This window comes from Malassezia pachydermatis (assembly GCF_001278385.1).
Source record: "Malassezia pachydermatis strain CBS 1879 chromosome Unknown scaffold1, whole genome shotgun sequence".
Taxonomy (NCBI): Eukaryota; Fungi; Basidiomycota; class Malasseziomycetes; order Malasseziales; family Malasseziaceae; genus Malassezia; species Malassezia pachydermatis.
Window position 1 is genome coordinate 1,166,697 of NW_017253138.1, and position 23,302 is coordinate 1,189,998.

The 23,302-nt window shown below is 51.4% G+C and overlaps 7 protein-coding genes across 7 annotated transcripts; 3 read left to right on the top strand and 4 right to left on the bottom strand.

Moving 5' to 3' along the window:
• Window positions 1-103: 103 nt before the first annotated feature.
• Window positions 104-689, top strand: Malapachy_3494 (acyl- n-acyltransferase; the record flags this gene model as incomplete). The annotated part of the gene is made up of 5 exons (XM_018137962.1): window positions 104-124; window positions 157-226; window positions 255-342; window positions 376-482; window positions 514-689. The coding sequence occupies 5 exons, from the start codon at window positions 104-106 to the stop codon at window positions 687-689; spliced, it is 462 nt and encodes a 153-aa protein (XP_017993536.1).
• Window positions 690-792: 103 nt separating this feature from the next.
• Malapachy_3529 (hypothetical protein) lies at window positions 793-1,995 on the bottom strand (the record flags this gene model as incomplete). Its single annotated transcript, XM_018137997.1, has 1 exon — window positions 793-1,995. The coding sequence occupies one exon, from the start codon at window positions 1,993-1,995 to the stop codon at window positions 793-795; it is 1,203 nt and encodes a 400-aa protein (XP_017993846.1).
• A 3,222-nt stretch (window positions 1,996-5,217) lies between these two features.
• Malapachy_3501 (gtp binding protein 4) lies at window positions 5,218-7,396 on the bottom strand (the record flags this gene model as incomplete). Its single annotated transcript, XM_018137969.1, has 3 exons — window positions 5,218-7,075; window positions 7,109-7,140; window positions 7,178-7,396. The coding sequence occupies 3 exons, from the start codon at window positions 7,394-7,396 to the stop codon at window positions 5,218-5,220; spliced, it is 2,109 nt and encodes a 702-aa protein (XP_017993739.1).
• Window positions 7,397-13,104: 5,708 nt separating this feature from the next.
• On the top strand, window positions 13,105-14,783 carry Malapachy_3490 (delta-1-pyrroline-5-carboxylate dehydrogenase; the record flags this gene model as incomplete). The annotated part of the gene is made up of 2 exons (XM_018137958.1): window positions 13,105-13,167; window positions 13,200-14,783. 2 exons carry the CDS (start codon window positions 13,105-13,107, stop codon window positions 14,781-14,783), a joined length of 1,647 nt encoding a protein of 548 aa, XP_017993532.1.
• A 136-nt stretch (window positions 14,784-14,919) lies between these two features.
• Malapachy_3505 (transport protein particle complex subunit) lies at window positions 14,920-15,661 on the bottom strand (the record flags this gene model as incomplete). The annotated part of the gene is made up of 3 exons (XM_018137973.1): window positions 14,920-15,442; window positions 15,472-15,569; window positions 15,599-15,661. 3 exons carry the CDS (start codon window positions 15,659-15,661, stop codon window positions 14,920-14,922), a joined length of 684 nt encoding a protein of 227 aa, XP_017993735.1.
• Window positions 15,662-16,449: 788 nt separating this feature from the next.
• Malapachy_3511 (axl2-required for axial pattern of budding) lies at window positions 16,450-21,411 on the top strand (the record flags this gene model as incomplete). Its single annotated transcript, XM_018137979.1, has 1 exon — window positions 16,450-21,411. One exon carries the CDS (start codon window positions 16,450-16,452, stop codon window positions 21,409-21,411), a length of 4,962 nt encoding a protein of 1,653 aa, XP_017993696.1.
• A 170-nt stretch (window positions 21,412-21,581) lies between these two features.
• Malapachy_3527 (poly + mrna-nucleus export-related protein) lies at window positions 21,582-23,261 on the bottom strand (the record flags this gene model as incomplete). The annotated part of the gene is made up of 1 exon (XM_018137995.1): window positions 21,582-23,261. The coding sequence occupies one exon, from the start codon at window positions 23,259-23,261 to the stop codon at window positions 21,582-21,584; it is 1,680 nt and encodes a 559-aa protein (XP_017993848.1).
• Window positions 23,262-23,302: the final 41 nt, after the last annotated feature.

Sequence of the window (23,302 nt, forward strand, 5' to 3'; positions counted from 1 at the left end):
CAGCGAAATACGAGAGCACGGAAGCACGCCCGAAGGTCACGTGATAACGCCCTCTGTAGCCTTCGCTGCACGGTTGCTCGTCACCACACCGCTGTTCGGCACCATGAACATTAGGCAGGCAACGGTGTGTAAAGCATGTCTACACTGACAACAAAGGCAGATGATCTTATCGGGATGCAAAATTGCAATCTTCATAACCTACCAGAGAACTATACCATGCGCTACTGTATGTGTAAATTTCACTCATGCTAAAGACTTCTACCATGCATTGACCTGGCCTCAGCTCTCCTATGTTGCCGAAGACGAGAAAGGGAACATTGTCGGGTATATTTTGGGGAAGATGTATGTATACAGGATACTTCGCTTACGTATCAGGGAGGAGGAGCCTGAGAATGGTATACCTAATGGACACGTTACCAGTATTTCAGTCCTCCGTTCGCACCGCCGTCTTGGCTTGGCCAACAAACTAATGAAACTAAGTCGTACGTATCCGTTAAAGTTTGTTTATACTAGAAACGGCTATGAGGGATGTATTTGGCGCACATTATGTGTCTCTTCACGTCCGTCAATCGAACCGTGCTGCCATTGCTCTTTACACACAGACCCTTGGATTCCAAGTCCACGGTGTTGAGAAAAAATATTATGCTGACGGTGAAGACGCTTTAGGCATGAGGTTGCAGTTGAAATGAATGCAAATATGTAAACACGCCCTTCCATTGGAAAATGTCCTACAGGTGGGGGATATATATACAGCATATAACGCGAGAAAGGATGTAAAATCAATGCAGACCATCATAACAGACGGCGTTTACTGTCATACTCCCAATAATCACGGTCCCAATCATTTGCGTTTGCCTTAAACAAGCGATGGCAAACAAACAGGCATGCAATGATGAGCACGATGTACACAACGAGAATCACCCATGCCACAGTGCGGTACACAGGGCCCTCCCACGCATGCTCATCATTGTAGGGGTCCGTAGTGGCAGGTTGCTTTGGTTGCTTGGATTTCTTCGCATTTGGATCCCACAAATCCGGGTATCGAACATTATAGTCCGACGTAAAGATATAATTCATGGATTGCGTGGCAGCCAACATCTCATAGTCTTGATGGGACACACCAGCAACGTAGCTCAGCGAGTGATTCGTAGGCCAGCCTTCTGGCATATTCGCCAGTGACATGACAAAGTTAGAGCCACGTTGCAAATGGTTGTACCCCTGGTATTGCGCTTCGCAATGTGTGTCACCACCACCGTTATCAAGCAATCCAAAAGCATAATGCACAGTTCGCCAGCGGAAAAGATTAATGGCAGCAGGTACATCTTCAAAGATGCGAGTACGAGCATACTTTGTCAGCGCTGACCTGTTGCCAAAGCCATAGGGCCACTTGTCCACTGTGCCCGAACAATCTTCTTGGTTCTGTGTGATCGGGAAGGGGATGGGCTTGGTAGTGGTGTCGTTTGTCAACCAAGTATAAGAGCCTGGGTTGCCGACCCAAAAGCGGACATTGGAGTCGTAATGGCGCTGTTTACGCGTCATACCATAGCGCAAAGAGGCTTGGCCACCTAATGAGTGTCCCGCTACAACAACCTGATTCAGATTGGGGTATAAAGTTCGGTTGTTAAGTTGACCAATCATTTTGTCCAGGACGGAATAGAATGTCACTGAAGAATTCATAGGTGGGGCATGTGAGATGCCACCCATTTCCCAATTTGAGCGCTGATACACGACCCAGTTGTCTTCAGCACCACCGTTATTTTTGTCATCTTCGTTCAAAACGGCTGGAGAAAGAATAATAACTTCACCTGGGTTAATATGATAGGTATCAGGTTGCGAGATAGCATAGGCCAGCGCGTTATACACTAAGTTCGCGTACTTCCACGAGTCTCGTGGCTTACCGGGGAAAATAATAATCGCACGCTTCACTTTAGCCGGATCATACAAGTCAGGGCTCGTAATATAGTAAGGCTGGACAATTGGTCTGCCATCGGGCATGGTCTCATTTGTGACGACGAGATCTTGGCTGTTTAAGACAAAAGTCATGGCACCGTTACTGACCCAGTGACCATCCACAGTACATGTAAGATTAGGGGGAATCCACTTCCAATACATATCAGAGCCATTTTGAACATAAGGAACATTTGCAGGAGGGTTAAATGGGAATGTACCTCCGTTGAACCAGCTTACTTGTTGAACATCATTGTTGTCTGACATGATTTGCCCCAACTGTGGCTGACCCCAAGTATATGCCGCAGGATTAAAGGAGGAGACATTCAGATTATTTGCGTTGAGAACTTGTTGTACAACATTCTTAATTGACGCTGTGTCATGTGCGTTTTCAGCTTGACCGGCAATGCTTTCCATCTGATCCGGAGGTAATTGGCGTGGTGCTAGCTTTCCATCATCCCTCCTTTGACGAGATAATGTAGATCCATGGTTTACTGATCCGGATACAGAACATAGAAGTGTGCAGCAAATGATGATTGCTAGGGCACTCAAGTGTACCCGCATTGCTAATACCACCATCAATTACGCCCGAGCAACTGCAGAAGCTCGTCGGGAGAAAACTTCGGCGGCCGAGGCTTTGGCTTTCAAACGCGCCCCCAACTTCCACATCTGTGGATTTAATGTTTATACTTCACCGCGCAAACCTCTGAAGTGCATTGAAGTTCCCTTCATGCGTGCTTAGCTAATCGCTAACAAATGGCTGTGCAAGCGATGGCCATATCACATTCATGCTTCCAATGTTGTTTCGCAAAAAAAGTATTGCACAAATCGACGACAAGAGGACCCTGCATTGAAACAGGAGGAATGCAGTTTACAACAGTGAAATCTTTGCCTTGCAGGACTTTGGCGGCGTCAGGCATGCATATAATGAAAATACATACCATCGGGATTCATGCAGCCCTCAAGGGGGAGAGGCGATGAGTTGATTGAGATAGCTACGTAGACGAAAAGGCCCCATCTTAGTAGTTTAATTTGAATGCTCATTTTCTGACTTTAATTTATCTGGGGATAGTAGCATGCGCTTCACAATTCGTACTGCCATCTCCGACATTTTGCAATAGATCTTAAAACCTAAAATTTAAATCGTGTATAGTGCTACCCTATATATGTCATTGAAATCGTCTTTTAATAATCCGCACACAGGTATAGGTTCTGGAGCGTGATACACGAACCAAGTCATTCCATATAATCACTGCTCGCGATTATGATGGCTCAGCAGATATAGGAGTACCTGATGGGGAAGTAGGGGCTAAAGGAGGAGGAGGAGAAGTGATAGCCGGTGGGGGTGTCGGCAATGACATAGGTGTAGGTGGTAGTTCCGATTGTGGCACTGGGCTCTGAGGAGGGGCGGTTGAAAGTGTTCCAGCGGCTGTGCCAGCTGGAATCCATAGATCTGGATTCCTGAGATTATAATCTGACACAAGAATGTAGTTCATGGATTGCGTGGCAGCCAACATCTCATAGTCTTGATGGGACACACCAGCAACGTAGCTCAGCGAGTGATTCGTAGGCCAGCCTTCTGGCATATTCGCCAGTGACATGACAAAGTTAGAGCCACGTTGCAAATGGTTGTACCCCTGGTATTGCGCTTCGCAATGTGTGTCACCACCACCGTTATCAAGCAATCCAAAAGCATAATGCACAGTTCGCCAGCGGAAAAGATTAATGGCAGCAGGTACATCTTCAAAGATGCGAGTACGAGCATACTTTGTCAGCGCTGACCTGTTGCCAAAGCCATAGGGCCACTTGTCCACTGTGCCCGAACAATCTTCTTGGTTCTGTGTGATCGGGGAGGGGTTGGGCTTGGTCTCTATTCCGGTTGTCAACCAAGTATAAGAACCTGGGTTGCCGACCCAAAAGCGGACATTGGAGTCGTAATGGCGCTGTTTACGCGCCAAACCATAACGCAAAGAGGCTTGGCCACCTAATGAGTGTCCCACCACCACGACCTGATTCAAATTAGGGTACTTGGTCCGATCATTTAGTTGCTCAATCAATTGGTCTATCACAGAATAGAATGTCACTGAAGAGTCCATAGGCGGAGAATGTGAGATGCCACCCATTTCCCAATTTGAGCGCTGATACACGACCCAGTTGTCTTCAGCACCACCGTTATTTTTGTCATCTTCGTTCAAAACGGCTGGAGAAAGAATAATAACTTCACCTGGGTTAATATGATAGGTATCAGGTTGCGAGATAGCATAGGCCAGCGTGTTATATACTAAGTTCGCATATCGCCAAGAGTCTCGTGGTTTACCGGGAAAAACAATGATCGCCCTTTTCACGTTGATGGGTTCATACAAATCAGGGCTAGTCACATAATAAGGCTGGACAATCGGTCTGCCATCAGGCATGGTTTCATTCGTAGGTACAAGGTCTTGGGAGTTTAGCACGAATGTATTGTTTCCTTTAGGAACAAAATGACCATCGACAGAACAAGTCAGAGCACCAGGGAGCTTTGTCCAGTAGAGTTCACCAGTAGTAGGGTCCTGAACATAAGGAACACTTGCTGGTGGGTTGAAGGGGAATGAGCCATTGTTGTACCAAGGAACTTGCAATACTTCATCGTTGTCATCGACAATTTGTCCATACTGCTGTTGGGCCCAAGTAAAACCGTTTGGATCATTTGATGTGAGATTAATATTTGGTGCACTCAACACTTGCTGCACCACATTTTTTATCGAAATCGTATCATGGGCCATTTCGGCTTGGTCCGACAAGGTTTGCATCTGGTCCACGGGCAGCTGTCGAGATTGAAGCACGCTTTGATGCCCATTACTTTCTTCTTTCAAGGATCCGAATCCTGTAGTATTTTTAGCGGCACAGAAAAGGCCTAGAAAAAGGAAGATGATCAACACGCCAAGGCGAGGCGGAGAACTCATCAATGCTACTGGCAAGCAAGCACATAGCCATTTAAGATAAATGGTTTGTTATTAAACCGGACCTTGCTCGGACTCGTTAGTAAAAACTGGTCCAATCAAAAGGTTTCCTCGCTGTAGACATTGTCGGCAGGGACCGAGAAGGTACGTAGGAAGGCTTGGCATTAAGGTTGGCTTGCGTTCCCGCCAGAGGACGTTGATCGCACCCGCCAAGATCGGCGGCAAAGTACTGCAATATGCCATGAAGATACGCCGATATACGATGCACTCAATTCAGTACAGATAAAAACCTGACCATCATAACATAGGTGTGCGATCCTTACAATACCATCTAACGACTACGAGTAGTGCCATTGCTACGCTTGCCCGCGAATAGCCACTTCGGCTTCGTTTCTTGGATGCGACGGTCGGATTCACCAGCCCGAGCTTCGCGATTCCTGTCACGAATACTCATTTCGTGCAAGCTACGCGCTTTCAGCTCTTGCTCTTTGCCACGCAAACCCTCCGATTGACGGTTCCGCGCAGGAATACGAGCTGCACCTGCACGAGAAGTGATGGCACCACCAGACTTATTGGTCGTGGCCGTAGTGGAACTCTTACCACGAACCAATGTGGGCGCCTGCTTGGAAGCAGCAGCGCGAGCCTTTTTACGAGCGGGTGCTTGCTCTTCCATAGTCTCATCCACCGACATACTGTCGTCCATATCGTTGCTGTCCGCATCGCTCATGCTAACGTCGTCCTCGTCATCGCGAGAGGCCTTGCGTTTGCCTACCAAACCCTTTGCTTTCGCTAGAAGCTCTGCACGCATCTCAATACTGCTAGGGTCAATACCAGCAGCACGCATATTTTCTGAGAGCTGTGAGAGTGTACGGTGCTGAAGCTTTCGGGGTATTTGGGCACGGCCTTGTAGACCCTTCTTGTTCTGAGCCAGCAACTTGGCTTTGTCCTGTCGTTGCTTGATAGCTTCGGCCACATCACGAAGCTCTTCTTCCTCTTCATCAAGTTCTTCGTCGCTTTCATCGTAGAATCCTTCAGCCTCTAACTTCTCCTCTTCACGTTCCAGCTTTTCTAGCGAATCCAGAATATCAGGGTCAATAAAGTCTGCCACATTTTTGCCCTCGTAAATCTCAGGAATGGTGTCGTACTTCCATTCCTCGTTGGCCAAAATGTAGTTCTTCTTCAAGTCAATGTTGTGAACACCAGCACCACCCTGCTCTTCCTGGATGTCGCGCTCCAGTTTACGACGCTCAGGGTCGTTCTTGTCGTACTTCTTACGGCTACCGCTGCGAACCGCCTCAGGAATAAATGGCGTGCGTTCAACATCATCACGCTTTTGAGGCTGTGCCACATGGAGGCGGTTGAGGATGGAGTCTGCCTTAGGGCCACGGATCTTATTCTCAACACGAGTGGCAAGAAGAGTCTCACAGGCATCCTGCTTCAGCTCCATAATTCCATGGTCCGTATAAGTACTGATCTCTGCCATTTGAACCTTCCCATCGGACTCTTCAATAATGCTGCGGACCAAGTCGGCTTTAGCGTCATCCAAGTCCTCCAATTTGGCCACATCGATCTTATTGATCACAAGGAAAGTGGGCTTATTCGCAAACAGAGGTTTAATACTGTTAAACAGCTGCACTTGGGCTTCCACTGTATAGCCGCACTGCTCCGAAAGATCCATAAAGTACAAGACGGCCGAACGTAGATGGGCCAAAGCCGTGATGGCTTGCATCTCAATGGTATTCATCTCCTCCAGAGGATGGTCTAAAATACCAGGTGTATCGATAACCTGCCAGCGTAGATATCTGTAATCCATATGACCCACGAACAAAGACTTGGTCGTGAACGCATACGGCTGAACATCCACATCAGCCCTAGTCACCTTATTCAAAAAGCTTGATTTACCCACATTTGGATATCCGCAAAGTACCAATGTGCGAGTATTAGGATCAATGGCGGGCAAACGAGAAATATGCTGGCGCACCTGCTCCAGATACGCCAATGGATCCTTATTGCGACGCATAATGGTGGCCATACGACCTAGGGCAGCACGCTTGAGTTGCTTGCAGCGGAACAAGCTATCACCAAACTTGATAAGACGAACATAGTCTTTAGCCACCTGCTCGATCAAATGGCGCGCAGTGTTGATCTGGCCCAGAGCAAGTTTATAGTGGTTCTTATCGTACAACACACTTGCTGGTTAGGACTAATGTAAATATACGTACTTCATAAGCGAAGAAGTAAAGGGATGCAGATTCTGGACATGTAAGCATATGAAAACATCGTACACATACCTCAAGAACGGGAAATTCGTTCAAAATCGCTTGAAGCTTTTCTGTAAAGGCATCCTTGGTGAACATCACTTTGCGCATGTAAAATGAGCGGATACGGGTGATCTTGAACCCAGGGTGAATAACTGTAGGAGTCTTTCTCTGAGTTTTAGATAGGACAATGTCCAGAAAGTCATTTGCCGTTGGGACTGGCGCGATAGACGCCTTCAGAGTAGCCGACATGTTGGCTACACCGCTAGTGGCAAGCAAGGTGTGCTTCCTCAAGCAAATTTTTTTGCTTCACGCTTTAGTAATCTATTGTGGATTGCTGCTTGGGTCTGCACCTTCAAATTTTTTTTTTCGGCCAGATGCGAGACGATTGGCTCCCCAGGGGCTACCTCGCAGCGGTTGGGTGAATTGGACTCTCAGCCGCACGAGAAAAGCCAAAGCTGCCGGGCGACACAGCGAGGTTGTCCTACGATCGCTATTAGTAGCTCTTGCGCGGCGTGTGCCATCATCTGTTGAATTTGATAAAGCAGAAAGGGCAAAATATTCCTTTCCAAGTGGCTTTAGTCTCTGCGGCAACATCTATCTGGAAATCTCTTGCAACAAGCAGAACTACCTGTCTATCACCTTCCATCGGCAAAAAAACTACGTTTGCCTATTTGGTTGAAACGCTAAGACCTTACGCGACATCGTAACATGCTGTATCGTGCTTCACAGTCTTATCCAAGCATATTTTTTACAGTTGAAGCCGTATTGCAGCGTACTGCCATTTTTTCCTCGAATTCTATTGCAAACACACGTCCATATACTGTCGTCTCTGTAATCACCAAGAATACTTCTGCGCTTTAGGGCCCTACTAATTGCAAGTTAAAGCAATTGATTCAATCTTAACCGGAATAAATACCCCCTCTTTCTGTGGCTACTTAGTCTTAAGAATCAGCCATGGAATCAGCTGTGTCTACATTGGCACCTTCCTCCCCTTTGGGGACACGACTCGAATTGTCCTCGCGGGGACGCACAACGAGTCCAATTGGTTACAACTCTACACAAGAGGACGATGATGATGAAAGCAGTGACCTGGGTGAAACTGTTCATAATGACGATGGTCATGCATTTATTCAAAGCGATGATTCTTCACTATCAGATACGGATGACTCTGATATGGCACATCAAATCGAAGCAGCTGGAGAAGGAGAATCTCTATTGGGATCTGATGACTCCAGTGATGAGGCGCATATGTCGAAGGAGGAGCAGTATATGATTCAAGACGAACTTCAGCGCCATCAAAGCTCGCTTAGCAATGAACCTCGTACAAATTCGACTGTTGATGTATTCGGTGGGGAACGCGATATTTGGGATTCTATATCTCCCGCGGCTCTATCGGACAATGGTCAAGATGTGGTTGCGAACGAGCTTTTCAAGCCACAACGAGGGTTTGCCTCAACTCCCGAACCATCGTTTGCAGATTTTTTCGGTTCATCAGATGAAATGGAAGCAAATCAGTCGGGATATTATGAAAATGACGACGAAGAATTAACTACAGATGAAGACTCCTTGTCGGACGGTGATAGTAGCTCTACGATAAGCGATGTGGAGTCTCTCTCAGTTCCCCTCATTGCGCATGTTGGATCCAATGGGTATGATGATAATGCATCACATCCAGAGGGAGAAGAAGGCGTCACGGATGCTGCTGCTCTTGATAATGCTATTCCACTTCTCGTCATTGAGGATCTTGATGGCAGGCTGATCTATGCTCGTGCTGGAGATGGCGAGGCTGTATTTGGCTCTGACGGCGAATTCGAGTTTGCCGGTGAGAGTGATGAGGAGAGCACGGACGATGATACTTATCTGTCTAAATCAAGACATGCTATTCCTTCGCATGTCATGGGTCACCAAGAGGGAGGCTTGTCGGAGGCCGACGGCCAGCTGGATGATGGTGAAACTACCGATGAACTGCCTGATGAAGATATGCCATACCCACGCCTACTGATTGGTTCTATTGCACCTCATGGTGGAAGGAATGCAAGGCGGGCTCGCCAAATTGCGGCACAGTCCCGTCAATCCTCACCTCGCATAGGATCACCTGCTCCCAGCTTATTTTCGATGGATAATTCCCCGCAGAAAAAGAAGCCCAGCACTCTGTCCAATGTCATCACTCTCGATTCTGATTCGTCTGAAACCGAATCAGAATCGGGACCATCGCACGAGAAGACTGGCGAGGACAATGACATGGCTAGCCAAGCAACTGCATCCACTTCGAATGCAACTGATACAGGCACGTCTAAACCCGTCATGGGTCAGTTCATGCCTGCTTTGGCGAAATCTGTCCATCGCGCTGTCATCGACGGCTCGCATCGTGCACCTTCACCTTTCAATACCCTCCACAATATGCAACGTGATCTTCGAAGGAAGCGGTCGCGTTTACAACACGGTGAAGAGTCTTTTGATCAGGCTGTGAGCGGCCCAATACCATGGCGAAAGCGCAAACGTGAACCATCCTTTGATCAGCCGGAAACTGCAGAACCCTATGGCTCAAGGATGCCCGATACGTTGGAGTCTTCGCCTGAACTGCAGCCTTTGCCGGATTCCGATCAGGTTATGGATTTAAGTGAAGTTCTCGATGAAGAACTCTTGCGAATGGGTTCGAGTGAAGGATCCAGCGATGAAGCTCCAGCGTCAGAGGTCAAGCCTACTTCACGACGAGCGCGTTCTGCTTCATCCGGCCATGATCAAGCCTTCGCTCGATGGAATCGTATTCCTATGGGTGCATTCCGAAATGCTCAAGAGCATGGTAGCCTTTCTACTACTTCGCCGATGACTGAATCTTACCTGACACACCAGCGTCCTTCTGGCACCTATCTATTGACTCAAGCGCTCCAAGGTGGTAGAGGATTCGATCATCCATCTACCCCTTCTTCTGCCGCAAGGCGTCCAAATACCCCTTTCAGACGCAATCTATCGGCGATCTTGGACTCTAAAGCATCCAGCTCTCCGCTTGATCGTACATTATCGGACCCTGCTATCATGTCCAATTCACGTACGCGCAGGTCATCTCTGCCTTCGAGTCGCTCTTCTTCTTTACCACGCAGTTCGCTTAAGGCAGGCGACCACACAGTCGTAGGAGGTACATTTTTGGTGTCTCCCGTTCTTCGCCCTGTCAAACATCGTGGCCGAAGCACACCAAAAAGTGAAACAGAAGACGCCAGCCCCTTGGGTATGGACTGTTCTATGCCACCCAGTGTTTCACCTAATGTGGAACAGCGTGGGCGCAAGGTAACTAAGCGCGAGAAACGTGAGCGTTCAGCTCGTCGTGAAGCGTTACGGCAACAACAGGTAGGGCTTTAACAAGGCTCCTCCGGACCACTATCAACACAAATATGGAGTAACAGGCATCAATCTGTTTATACGTCCAATAGGCCTTATATTATGCTTATACAAGCCTGCCCTATTGTGTGCATGAGGAGAAGGCTCTCTCTTAATTCTCTTGCAGATGCCAGAGCAGGTCCTTACGCTGCTTCCCCCAATGGTCGTCGACTCTCTTCTGAAAAGCGCGGGGCTGGTCGTCGTGAAATATTTCATTGCCATGCACATAATTTTACCCGTGACTACCCTACCATTTGTATTGACCATACATAATTATTCGGCTTTGTTGCATTCAATTGCGTAGATCATTTGCTAGAAAATGTTGAGGGCCACACACCGAAACATGTGATTTTTCTGATTCGCTGGGACCTGAATATGAAAATTGAATTTTCCATTGACTTGGTGATGCTGGCTTACGTCAAGGAGTGGCGCATTTGACGAACGGAGAGCAAGGCCAGTGTCAGTTTGTGGAGAGCTCTACAACTTCATCTGCCGCGGTCACAGGCTGGTCCTTGCTACATTTCCTCTGGTTTGCTTGTGTTCGTAATAGGACTCGTTCAGTTTACTGCTGAGTATATTTGGCCTCTTCCCTCTGATCTTTTGGGATTTTTAGTTCACCAACCTTTAAATCCTAACAGCCAGATTTATACACAATAGGGGGTTGGCCACTCCATCTCAGGACGGGTCCTTGCAAGATATCACGTAACGTAATTGCAACACGCTAAAGACTCACTTTTCTCTCCAAATATCCAATCCAATATGGTATCAGGATCTATCAGCCACACTGACAATCATATCAGTGGGGAAAGTGGCGTTCATCCGGAGACGGAGACAATGCCGAATGGGCTCCGTACGAGTGAACCAGATCTTTCTGTCATTAATCGGAAGGATAGTAACTCTATTTCTGATACATATATTGAAAAGGACTTTCCCATGGACATTTCTCAGGGTGACGCTTCTTTAACCTCTAAAGCTGAGTTAAAGAAAACAAGTGGTTCAGAAGACATTGGAGGTAAACAAACGTCTGCAACTACAGTCCCCTCTAAACCAAGAAAAGGATCAAGAGAACCTCGTCACTGCATTGATGTAAATGGAAAGAAGAGATACCCTTGTCCTTTTCCTGGATGTGACAAGACGTTTTCCACAAGCGGACATTCTTCTCGTCACAGTCGTATACATACGGGCGAACGTCCTTATAGGTGTTCTTTCCCTGGATGTAATGCCCAATTTTCGCGCTACGATAATAGCCTCCAGCATTATCGTACGCATATCATTTCCTCGAAGGGGAAAAAGAGCCGCTCAAAATCTAAGGATCAAGATAAAAATAGTCCTAAAAGGAAAGACCCCTTTGATGATATCAATCCGCAAAACCGCGAAGAGATTATACATGAATCTCAGGGAAAAAATCGATACCAGGAGAATCCCTATTCAATGGCGGTAAAAAGAGAGGATCCGTCTATCAGGCGCGAAGCAAGTGATGTTCGTACACTGGACACACCGTCGGATTCTCATATTCGGAACCCTGACAAAATGCCATGCCCTGGTATGCCAAATTCAAATTTAAATGCACCCCCGTCGGGTTATATATATACTGACAAACCTTTACCAGGACATGGTGTTATGGCTGCTTCCCGAAAAAGGCATTTCTCTCCAGAGATGGTTCATGATGGAAGACTAGTGTCTGAATTAGAGGACACATTCCCAAAGAAAATGCTTGCTACTGAAATGTCTCCAATACTGCTTAATGAACCAAGTCGATATGTTAAAGATGCTGGAATGTACCAATACCCCACCAAGCCTCCCTCCCATTCATCCATGTCTCGTATTTCTGGTTTTCCTAAATCTCCAGAGACAAGCTATCGTGAATTTAAACCTGCACCGATGAATCGAATACCCTCAGATCCGCATATCGATTTCTCGCCTGGGGGCCGCAAGAGCTTTCAAATGCACCGCAGCGGTAGTTTACCCTCGCTTTTGTCCCTTGAAATGCCGCGATCTGAAAGCTCACACTCGCTTTCAAAATATTCGCTTTCGTCTGGTGGGAGGACTATGACTTCAACATCATCATCATTTAAAAGCCTACCAACATCATTGCCACCAAAGGCAGGGCCTATGTTGTCAAAACCAACAGCTGCACCAGAAGCTTTCCCTGCCACTAGTAGTGAAGAAGGTGATCGCTTCCCTGTCCTATCCAATTTACGTTGATGGCAAAGACGGCTTTGTCTATTAATGTGTGGCGCTACACACTTAGTTTCCACTATTGCTAATGTGTGAACACCTTTCTGCATGTTCCCTTTTTTTTTCTTTTCTTTCTTTTTTTGACTTATTTTTTTTTTCTACTTCTTGCCTTTTTCTTCTTGTTTTTTTCTCAAGAAGGTGCCTTCTAAGTCCGCCAGTACGATAGTCTATGTATATATACCGTTTGGCGCACCTACGATGGCAAGCGCATAAGAACGATTTGCTGGCAAATGCGGAGTGTCAGTTGACTACAAACAGGCCAATCAGGGGGTGGGCATCGGGTGTCAGACGAGACCCATATTTTTATGGCCGTGCGGTGTCCGTTTTCCTTCACCCCCTTAACCATGTTGCCAGTTGCCCCAACGCTCGGTGAATTCAAGCTTCCCAACATTGACAATGAGCCTATGGTTTGTACATTTAGCATTTACTTACAAGATAGCGCAACTACGAGCCTAGCTCGAAGGACCGTGAAGAGCTCCAGAAGGCTGTCAATGAGCTTCTGACAAGCGCCCCCTTCGAGGTGCCTGTCATTATTGATGGACAAGAGTTCAAGACGGGCAAAATGAACAAGCAGGTGAATCCGGGCAATCATGCCCAAGTTCTCTGCAACTATCATGAGGCTGATGAGCACATGGTGCAGACGGCCATTGAAGGCGCGTTGAAGGCGAAGGAGCAATGGTCTTACATGCCCTGGAGTGAGCGTGCGGCTATCTGTATGAAGGCTGCAGACCTGATTGCGAATAAGTACCGCTACAAACTTCTTGCTGCTACCATGGTTGGTCAGGGTAAGAACGTTTGGCAGGCTGAAATTGATGCCGGTGCTGAGATTTGCGACTTTTTGCGCTTTGGTGTCAAGTACGTCGATGATATGTACCAGATTCAGCCGCCACGCAACTCGCCTGGTGTCTGGAATCGTACGGAGTACCGTCCCATTGAGGGTTTCGTGTTGGCTGTTTCGCCATTCAACTTTACCGCCATTGCTGGTAACCTCGTGATGACCCCTGCCATGGTCGGTAACGTCGTGGTGTGGAAGCCTTCGCCTATGGCTATTTACTCCAACTACCTTGTGTACAAGATCTTTGAGGAGGCTGGTGTACCCCCAGGTGTGATTCAGTTCGTCCCTGGTCCGGCTGAGCCCGTGGTGGGTGCTGCGATCAACCACCGTGACTTTGCGGGTCTGCATTTCACCGGTTCGACGTTTGTGTTCAAGTCGCTTTGGAAGCAGATTTCGCAGAACTTGGACCTGTACCGTGGCTACCCTCGCATTGTTGGTGAGACTGGTGGCAAGAACTTCCACTTTATCCACAAGTCGGCGAACATTGACGTTGTTACGACGCAGTGCATCCGTGCTGCGTTCGAATACCAGGGTCAGAAGTGCAGTGCTCTTTCGCGTCTTTACGTACCCAAGTCGCTGTGGGAAGGCGGTCTGAAGGAGAAGCTGGTTGAGCGTACCAAGTCGCTGACGCTTGGCCCTGTGGAGCAGTTCCAGCACTTTATGGGCCCTGTCATTGCGAAGCACTCGTTCGACAAGATTATGGGCTTGATTGAGGAGGGCAAGAAGGCTGGTGGTGAAGTCCTGGTGGGTGGCACGGGTGACGACTCGAAGGGCTACTACGTGCAGCCGACGATCATCGAAACCAAGGACCCCCGCTCAGTGACTATGGTCAAGGAGATTTTCGGCCCTGTGATTACCGTATACGCCTACCCTGACGACCAGATTGAAGAGACATGCGAGTTGGTCGACTCTACGACCGAGTACGCTCTCACTGGCTCGATTTTCGCCTCGGACCGTCACGCTCTCATCCACATCAGCAACCTGCTGCGCAACGCATCGGGTATGATGTACTACAACGACAAGTGCACTGGTGCCGTGGTCGGCCAACAGCCCTTCGGTGGCGCGCGTGGCTCGGGTACGAACGACAAGGCTGGTAGTATGAACATCTTCTTCCGTTTCGTGTCGCCACGTACGATCAAGGAGTCGATGCTTGACCCGTCGACGCACCTGTACCCCTCGAACTACTAAGTTGCGCCTAGGCACCTATCCACAATCATATATGCTTAATACACAAATCGTATATGTACGTCTTTTGTCATAGAGATATATTGGGTTCCATACTACATGTTGGTGATGATAGCAAAAGAATAATAATAATAACAGCCTAATCGTCTGCAGGCGGGGCTTCTTCCTCCAAGAACCTCTGCAGGCGGACACGAATCTCTGTTGTGTCGTCGCCTCGCAAGGTGTCCGATACAAAGGCACACTCTGTCTGGATCTGAACCATTTCTAGAGCCCCACGCAGCACGCCAGCTAGCACATTTGAGTACCATAGGCCGCCACGAATCGCATCCTCTGGAAGCTCAACAAACTCCGCGAGCGGGTTCTCTGGGAATTGCAACGTAAACTCTTTGAGACCTGCGCTGGTGTCCATACCAGTATCACTGGACACAGCAGGGGTATTGGAGTGGGAAACAGATGCAGACGCTGAGCTCTGATTGGCATTTGAAGTAGTTGCACTGCCATTCCCGCTCGTACTAGAGAAAGATACGTTCGGAGTTATGTTCAAGAACATTTTAAAGCCCACTTTGCTCACAATCTCCGACATTTCACGGAGATCAGTGCATTTAGGAAGTTGACTACGCGCCAGAAACTCTTCAATTAGGCGTGTTCCGATATTATAGCCCCTACATGTTAGTAGTATAGCTCAACGTACATCTTGTCCAATTGCGTGTTCACCTGTTCATAGTCTTCATAGTCTTTCAGGAGCTGGACGACCAACGCGCCATATGTCAATGTAAACAATTCAGCATTCTGACATATGAGTTACACAAAAGACGTACCACTTTCTGTGTCCCTTGACGCCACAGGTCCTCGCCTAGTGTCTTGTACTGCTTGTTGGACATGAGCGATGAAGCACGCTGGATGCGCCGTACGTGTCAAGGGCGGCAGTGTACTACGTAAGCAATTTTGCACCGCTAGTCCATCTTGACTCTCCATGCGAAGGCTTCCCTTACCAACACTAAACACCGTTCATTCACATACACTGCTAGAAAACGTATCAGTACAAAAGCTCTGGCCATGTCGAGGGTAAGAACACCAGGTGAATTGTTGCGTATGTCCATGTGATGGCTTCGTTGCTATATCTTGAAGCAAATAGAGCGTGTAGAGCAAAAAGAAAGAATTATACAAGTATGTTCTATGTAGCGACGATAGACTGGGATGTTATCGCAGTCTCAACGTCATTGCCGTCATGTCTTATTCGAGTATACCAGGCCATGGCGCTAGTGCGCGATCACCGAGAGACTGCGCGCGGCCACATGTGGAGGTATACGAGTGGAGTGTGAATCAACATGAAAATGTAGAGCATAGGCCAACATGATGGGTCGAGATACCCAGTCGCGCACGCGTCATAGGGAGGGGCAGACATATTGGGTCAGATTCTACTATCCTGCATCTGAGGCATACACACGCGTAGGTGACATTCATCCCCTAACTACATCCTTGTTGATCAACGTTGAGGCAGGTCCTCACGACGCTTCTGCGTAGTTGTTTCGTTGCTACCTGATCTTGATTGCGCAAGTGTTTGCTGAATAGCTTGTGTGATCGATCTGGTACCTGTATTACCCTAAACTTCATCAAGTGCAGGAGCGAGGGCACCCATATTTACATTTCTCCTTATCATTCTTCTCATATGCCTACGTGTTCATCCACTGCGTGGAGATCCAAACTGGTATCGGCATGGGGACTGCTGGCCATGCTCTCCCTATTGCAAGCTGTTTATGCGGATGTCAGCGTTACTGTGAATCTTGCGCAGCAGCTTCCTCCCCTAGCCCATGTCGACCAGGCCTACGACTGGACATTTTTGCCCAACACTTTTACGTCTGATACAGACAGCAAGCTGCGATACCAAGCAGACGGCCTGCCGAGCTGGGCTAAGTTCGACAAGGCCACAGGGCGTATTAGCGGCAAACCTACCAAAAGTGGCCGACAAGATCAATCGAACGATGTGACAATTACAGCGTCTGATGGCTCGTCAGATGCAAGCTCTTCTTTCACACTGACTACGATCTCAGCGCCGGCGCCTAAGCTCAATGTCTCGTTATCTGACCAGCTTCCCAAAGCAGCCTCTATGGGCTACGGAAATATGCTTCCTGGCAATGTTTTACATATGCCATTGGGCTGGTCGTTCAGCATTGGTTTTTCGGGTGAAACATTCTACTTGCCGAACGACGACCGTGTGTACTATTCCACGTATCTTCAGGGTGCCACTCCTCTTCCTAACTGGCTTGTGTTTAATGAGGAGGAGATGACCTATTCCGGTATTGCACCCACTCAAGCGGGGCCGAATGGCACACGCTTTGACGTGGTGTTGTTTGGCTCGAACAGGCCCAACACGGGTGGCCCCTCCAGTACATTCTCCATCTTGCTGGGCCAGGGCATTGTCACGATCAACAACACGGTAGGTGCATTGCCCATGGCGAATGTCACAGAAGGCACACCACTGCAGTACCCAATGCCAAAGGACTTGTTCATCCTCGACGGTTTTAGCCAGAGTCCGCAAGACTACTCCTTTTCTATGGGCGAAGGCGTGCCCCCGTGGATTTCGTATGACGAGGCATCGCAATCTCTCGTGGGCACTGCGCCGTTTACGGAGAATCAGACCCAGATTCAGAACTTTACTGTGCCTATTGAGGTGTCGCATCCTGGTGCGTTGCCAACGACGGTGAATCTCTCGTTGTCAGTGTACCCATCGCCGTTCACCATGGCGACGCTGCCCAATGTCACAGTACAGAGTGGAAAAGACTTTGATATCTCGCTGGACAAGTACTTGCGTGACCCTACGACGCCTGTCAATGTCACATTTGACTCGGTCCTGGCCAAGCGGTCCCTTCTCCCGGCCGACTGGGCACATCACCATCATATTGGGCGTCGAGCGGCGCCTGGCTGGGTCGAGTACGACACGGCGCTCAACGCAATTAAGGGTACGGCGCCTTTGAACAACCAGCAAGTGTTGGTCAACATGCAGGTGGACAACCCGGCGCCCAACAGGGTGATGCCGACCATTGCAAATCAGTTCCAGTTGCTGGTGAGTCAAACTGCCAAGCCCAATGTGACAGAGCCGGCAGCTGTGCATCAAGATCATGGCTTGACTGGTGGTGAGAAAGGCGCGATTGCCGGCTCTATTCTTGGTGCTGCGGTGCTCGCTGCATTGTTTGGCTTATGCTGCTTCTTTTTGCGCCGTCGACGTCGTCGTGCGATGCGTCACACAGAGTCTGCCGATGCATCTGCTGGTGATGCCTTCGCGGCAACGGCTCCCACTGAAACGATGCAGCCGATGGAGTCGTTGGAAGAGCCGCCCATGGTTGTATCCAGCGGCGCCTCGAACGTGGCTGGTCTCGGAGCCGCTACAGGCACTGGCGCCGCTGCCGGCCCATCAGTCGAAGAAGATATTGTGCGTGTACCCTACAGTCATCCCAACACAGAGGAGATGGCGGCGCACGCGCCAACGCCGGACATTATCACGAATGCTACATCGCCTGCCGAGGCGGCCGCGGCTGCAGCTGCCGGCGTCGGCGCTGGAGCAGCAGGCACAGCAGCCATGGCGGCCGGTGCCAGGCGTTCCATGTCGCAACGCCGTGCCTCCTCGACCTTTAGTGGGGCGCGCGTGAAGACGCCGAGTGGACCTCGTGCACCCACGCCGGCCGATGATCCAGCGTCGACAATTCGGCGGACCCCGGCCAGTTCACGTCCTACATCCATGCGCGCGTCTCAGCCCGAAGAGATGGTGACACAAACTCTGCCGGCCGACGAGCCGCCGTGGCAGCGTGAAAATGACCACGTGGATATTACTCCCTTCCTTTCGCAGTCGACATGGCAGCCGTACCCCTCGCATGCTATGGGCTACGCCTCGTACGATGCACCCTACGAGACACATCAGCCAGACGGCGGTCACTATGAAGAAACTTATCCTACGTACAACCAGGAGAAGGAAGGGCCAGCGCCCAAGCGTGACAGTTGGCGCGCACGTGGCATTGCCGGTCTGATCAGCAACATTGCTACGGCCTCCGGCTTGAAGAGCACAAGCTCGCCGACCGCGACACCTGACCTGGAAGCAGGCGATGCAGCGTCTGCGAAGGCAGCGCCGGAGGCTGAGGAGGCAATGCCGCCTCCCTCCAAGAAGCGCAAGTCGGTGCAAATTGTGGAGCCGATTGTGCTCTCAGCGCGGGAGAATGATGCCATGGCGAACAAGTCACTCAAGGCCAACTCGGTGAAGTTTGCCGAGGCGCCTGTGGTGTACGACACGACGGCTGACACGTCGACTATGACCGACACGACACCGATCGTGCCTGCGACAGGAGACCAGGACGAGGCGGATACGTCCGCGGCGGCGCCTGCCATTCAAGGCGCTGTGTGGACCAGTCCGCCAAGGGCGCCACGAGATGCTCCGCGGCCCATTATCACAGCTGCTGACGTGCCGAAAGAGACCGCGCCTCCTCATATTGTCACAGCGGCGGAGGTGCCGAAGGAATCCGCTCCTTCCATCCCTAGCCCTGTCGCTGCACCGCCCGTGACCATGGACAGCTTCCTCGACACCTCGCTCTCACGTGCGGAGGACGCACAGGCAGCGCCAGCAGAAGGTACGTTGTACGAGGCAGAGAAAGATCGAGACGACGTGCCACGTCCCGCGCATATCTTGGACGGTCTGCGTGGCTCCTCGCATACCGATGCATCGATGCCACCTAGGCCTACCGTTGAAGAGGTCTCCGACGAGGAGGCCGACGAGCACGAGCTGGGTATGCGTGGCGTCTTTGAGACGTCACCTGAGATGGAGGGCGAGTACTACGAGGACGGTTTTACGCCCTCGCTCAGTCGCAGCACACGCGAGAGTTGGGAAGAAGATCTGTGGTACGAAGAGCCTGTGCCGATGCGCATGGGCGCCTCGCACTCCCGCCCCATCTCCATCATGAGCGGTAGCAGTCTGGGCGGCGGTGTATCGCGTGCCAGCTCCGCTCAAGGTGGTGACATCGTGGCTGACCGTGCCCCGTCGCGACGTGCACGCCGCCATTCTGATCGTCCGCCCCGCCCCATGTCAATGGGCAGCATGCCGGTGAGTGCGAGTGCCAAGGCGGAGCGTACCTCGCAACGGCCTGCCTCCCATATGGGCATGGCGCGCACACGTCGTCACTCGGATCGCGGCTTAGCGCCGGCTACGCGCGCCAGTTCGCGCGCCGCCTCGCGGGCCTCGACTGCAGCTGCCACGGGAGCAATGAAGCCCCCGCGCCTGGATACGCCGCTGGACGGCGCATTGTCGCCCATTCTGGTGGATGTGGAGGCAGAGCCAGAAGGGACGGCGGCCGCCTCGCCGCCGCAGCTGCCGTCCGTCGCGTCGCCCGTGGTGAACGACGACTCGGATGTATCGCTGGAACGCCTGGCTCGATGGAATCGCGCAATTGCCTCGCCGACGCTCGAGGACGAAGAACCCATGGAGCGAGCGCCGCAACTCGCACCATTGTCGACGGAGCTTACGCATTCGCCGCTCCTGCCTGGTCTGAGTGAGCCACCACGCCTGACCATACCTGTGGAAAGTGGCCTCATTTCGCCGATGATCGCAAGTGACGCAGCGCCATGGAAACCATCGCGAGAGAGCCAGAAACGACCTGCCTCTGCCGCCTCGCGATCGACGCAGCGCCGCCAGACAGGCCGTGTCCCTTCGTACACGCCGCGTGTCCAAAAAGCATCGCGGCACCAGAAAATGAGCAGTATGAAAGTCGAGCCGCAAGACGTAGCGCCAATTCGTGCACAGCTACTCGACCAAGAGCACATGTTCGACGATGCGAGCGAAATGGATGTCGATCCAGAGGCATTCGATTGGTACCCGTACGGCACGATTCTCTCGCAGGAGCAGCCGCCGATGGAGGAAGAGGAACTGGCGTGGGAGCGCACAGAGAAGCTCGCGTCGACAGAGACAGCGCCGCCGCCATCGCCGGATCCCTTGGCCGAGGTGCGTGCCACAGAAGGCGGCCTTGCCTCGCTCTTGCACATCCCGGACGAGCAGCGCTTGTTTACGATGCCGACGAAGGCTGTGCGTATAAGCTCTGGCGGGGCCCCGGCGAAGACAAAGACGTCGTCCACAGCGACGACGCAGCGCGCCATGCCGAAATCCAGTACCATGGCCTCGATTCACATGGCCGAGACGCGTTCCGTGACGTTTACGCATGCCAAGCCACCGCGACTGCAGCTCGTCAGTGGCCGGCCAGGCGAAGCTATCTCGATCCCGCTGATGACCTCGGAAGCGTCGTTCCCACGCGATCTGCGTGATGCCTTGCAGCATACGACACAGAAGCCAGAGTACGTCGCCGAGCTCTATGCGCCATCGCGTCCCGACTTGCACCAAAACTGGCCGTCGTGGCTGCAGTGGCTCGGCTGGTACGATGATGCGCATGAGCTGGCAGGTCGTGTGCCGATGGACCTGGGCGATGCGCAGCGTCTGCCGATGCAGTTGCCGATCCATATCCTGCTGAAAAATGGCACAGAGATCCTGGACGAGCACAAGAATACACGTCACACGCCCAATCCGGCAGTGCATGACGAGTCGACGCCTCTCTTGGTAGCGCGGATCTTGCTTACGATTCTCCCTGCTGCTTCGCCGTAAGGAGACGCGCCTCCCATATAGTATATATACGTCTGTTGTTGTTATTGTTGTATATGTATACCAAATATCGAAATATGGCAGACATGTATGTATCTATGCATTATACCCTCCTTTCTTCTTTGTACAGAATCGCTCCGTAGTGGTTGAGCTAGCTAGTTATGTATGATACATTAGGGATCCATCTCGCGGCCCCGCGACACATGGTCGCCCAGAGACTGCGTCGTACGCCACGTCTCCAGCATGAGCTGCAAACGTACAAGCGCCGCTTTTTGTGCATCGTCCTTCTCTCGCGCCCCCAACTTGGCCTGCGCAACGCCTTCGTCCAAGAGCAGCGACCACATCTTGGCCCCCTGGCGTCCATAGCGCGTACACACACATGGCCCAGCTACTTCCAGGAACGTGCACCATACGCCCACAATAAACGCCTGCTCGGCCATGGGCGGCGTCATCGCCCGCACTTGCCAGACCCACAACCGCAACGGGCGGAACACCGAAGGGATGGGCTTCGCAGCCTCGGCCAAGCTCTGGCCAGCCGGCAAGCCACTCGCATCCGCGACAGATGCCAGCGGCGTTTGTAGACATGCAAAGTACAGCGCACAGATGCCCGTCATCCGCGACGCATAGCTCTGCGCCGACTCGTCCCAAGGCTTAAAACCCAGTCGACGTCGGTGCTCGGCTTCGTCCATCGAGCCACGTGGCGGAAGATACGCTAGGACCCAGACACATTTTTTCACGAGACGCGCCATAAGCACATCACCAAGAGCAGTATGGCCCTGGAGGAAAAGACCTAGAACCAGTCGCGCGAGGGGGAACGCCGTCTCTTGGCGTGCGGCCACTTCCTGCTCGGCCTGCCGGATAAGGCACTTGGCTAGATGGTTCAGGCACCAGTAGTACAGCCGTTCAGACGCCTCTTTATCAGGCACGTCACGCGCCTGCTGTAGCACGGCACCGATCGCCGCCGTGATCCGCACAATCTCCGCACGAGAGTTGGTCAACTGCCCGACTTTGGGCGTGATGGCCCGTTTCGCAGTAAAGCACTGTTTGCGCCAGTCAGGCCGCTGCGCAATGCTAGGTAGAATATCCGTCTTGATATAGGCCATACGTGCTTGCCAATGCTCGTATTCGTCCTTGGCCGCGGCCCATACATGTTCACCACCGCGGAATACATTCTGTGCTTTTGCCTTCGCAGCCTCCGCCTCCGCTTCGCGCTGACGAGCCTCTTCAGCCTGCTTACGCGCGGCTGCCGCTTTCTTCTCGTCTTCGATGCGTTGCAGCTCAGCTTCGCGTGCGCGCTTGGCCTCCGCTTCGGCTCGTTCTTGCTTCCGTCGCGCCTCGGCCAGCTGCTCGGCTTCCTGCGCCGCGCGCTGCTCGGCCTGCCGGATAGCCGCTTCAATGCCTTCCCATAGCGTAGCATTTCGCTTCTCAAACGCTTCACGCTCCTTCTTCTCTGTTGCCTGCTGCTGTAATTGGAACTTGGCGAGAATCGTGTTGATCTCGTCCACACCAGCGTCAGGCGCTGGCGTAAGTCCTGTGGATGGCGCTACCGATCGAGCGCGGTGCACGGGTTTCCACGCCCGCTCGCGACATGTAAGCTCCCACTGATCCCATGGATCCATTTCATTCGCTAAGCGAATAGAAGCGACATCGCGACGGGCATGCGATGTCGGCTCGCCTCCTTCGTCACTGGAGGCATCCGAGTCCAAAAGCGGGAAACGCCGACTAGACCGAGGCCATACCTCGCCATCCTCGCCATCTTCGTCGGACGACGACTCGTAAATGTAGCGTCCGGTAGGCCGCGGGCGTACCACAGCCGACAAATGCGACGGTGGGCCCCTGTCGCTCGTTGCCATACCTGGCCGCACGGTGGAGAGAGTCGACGACCTGCGACCCC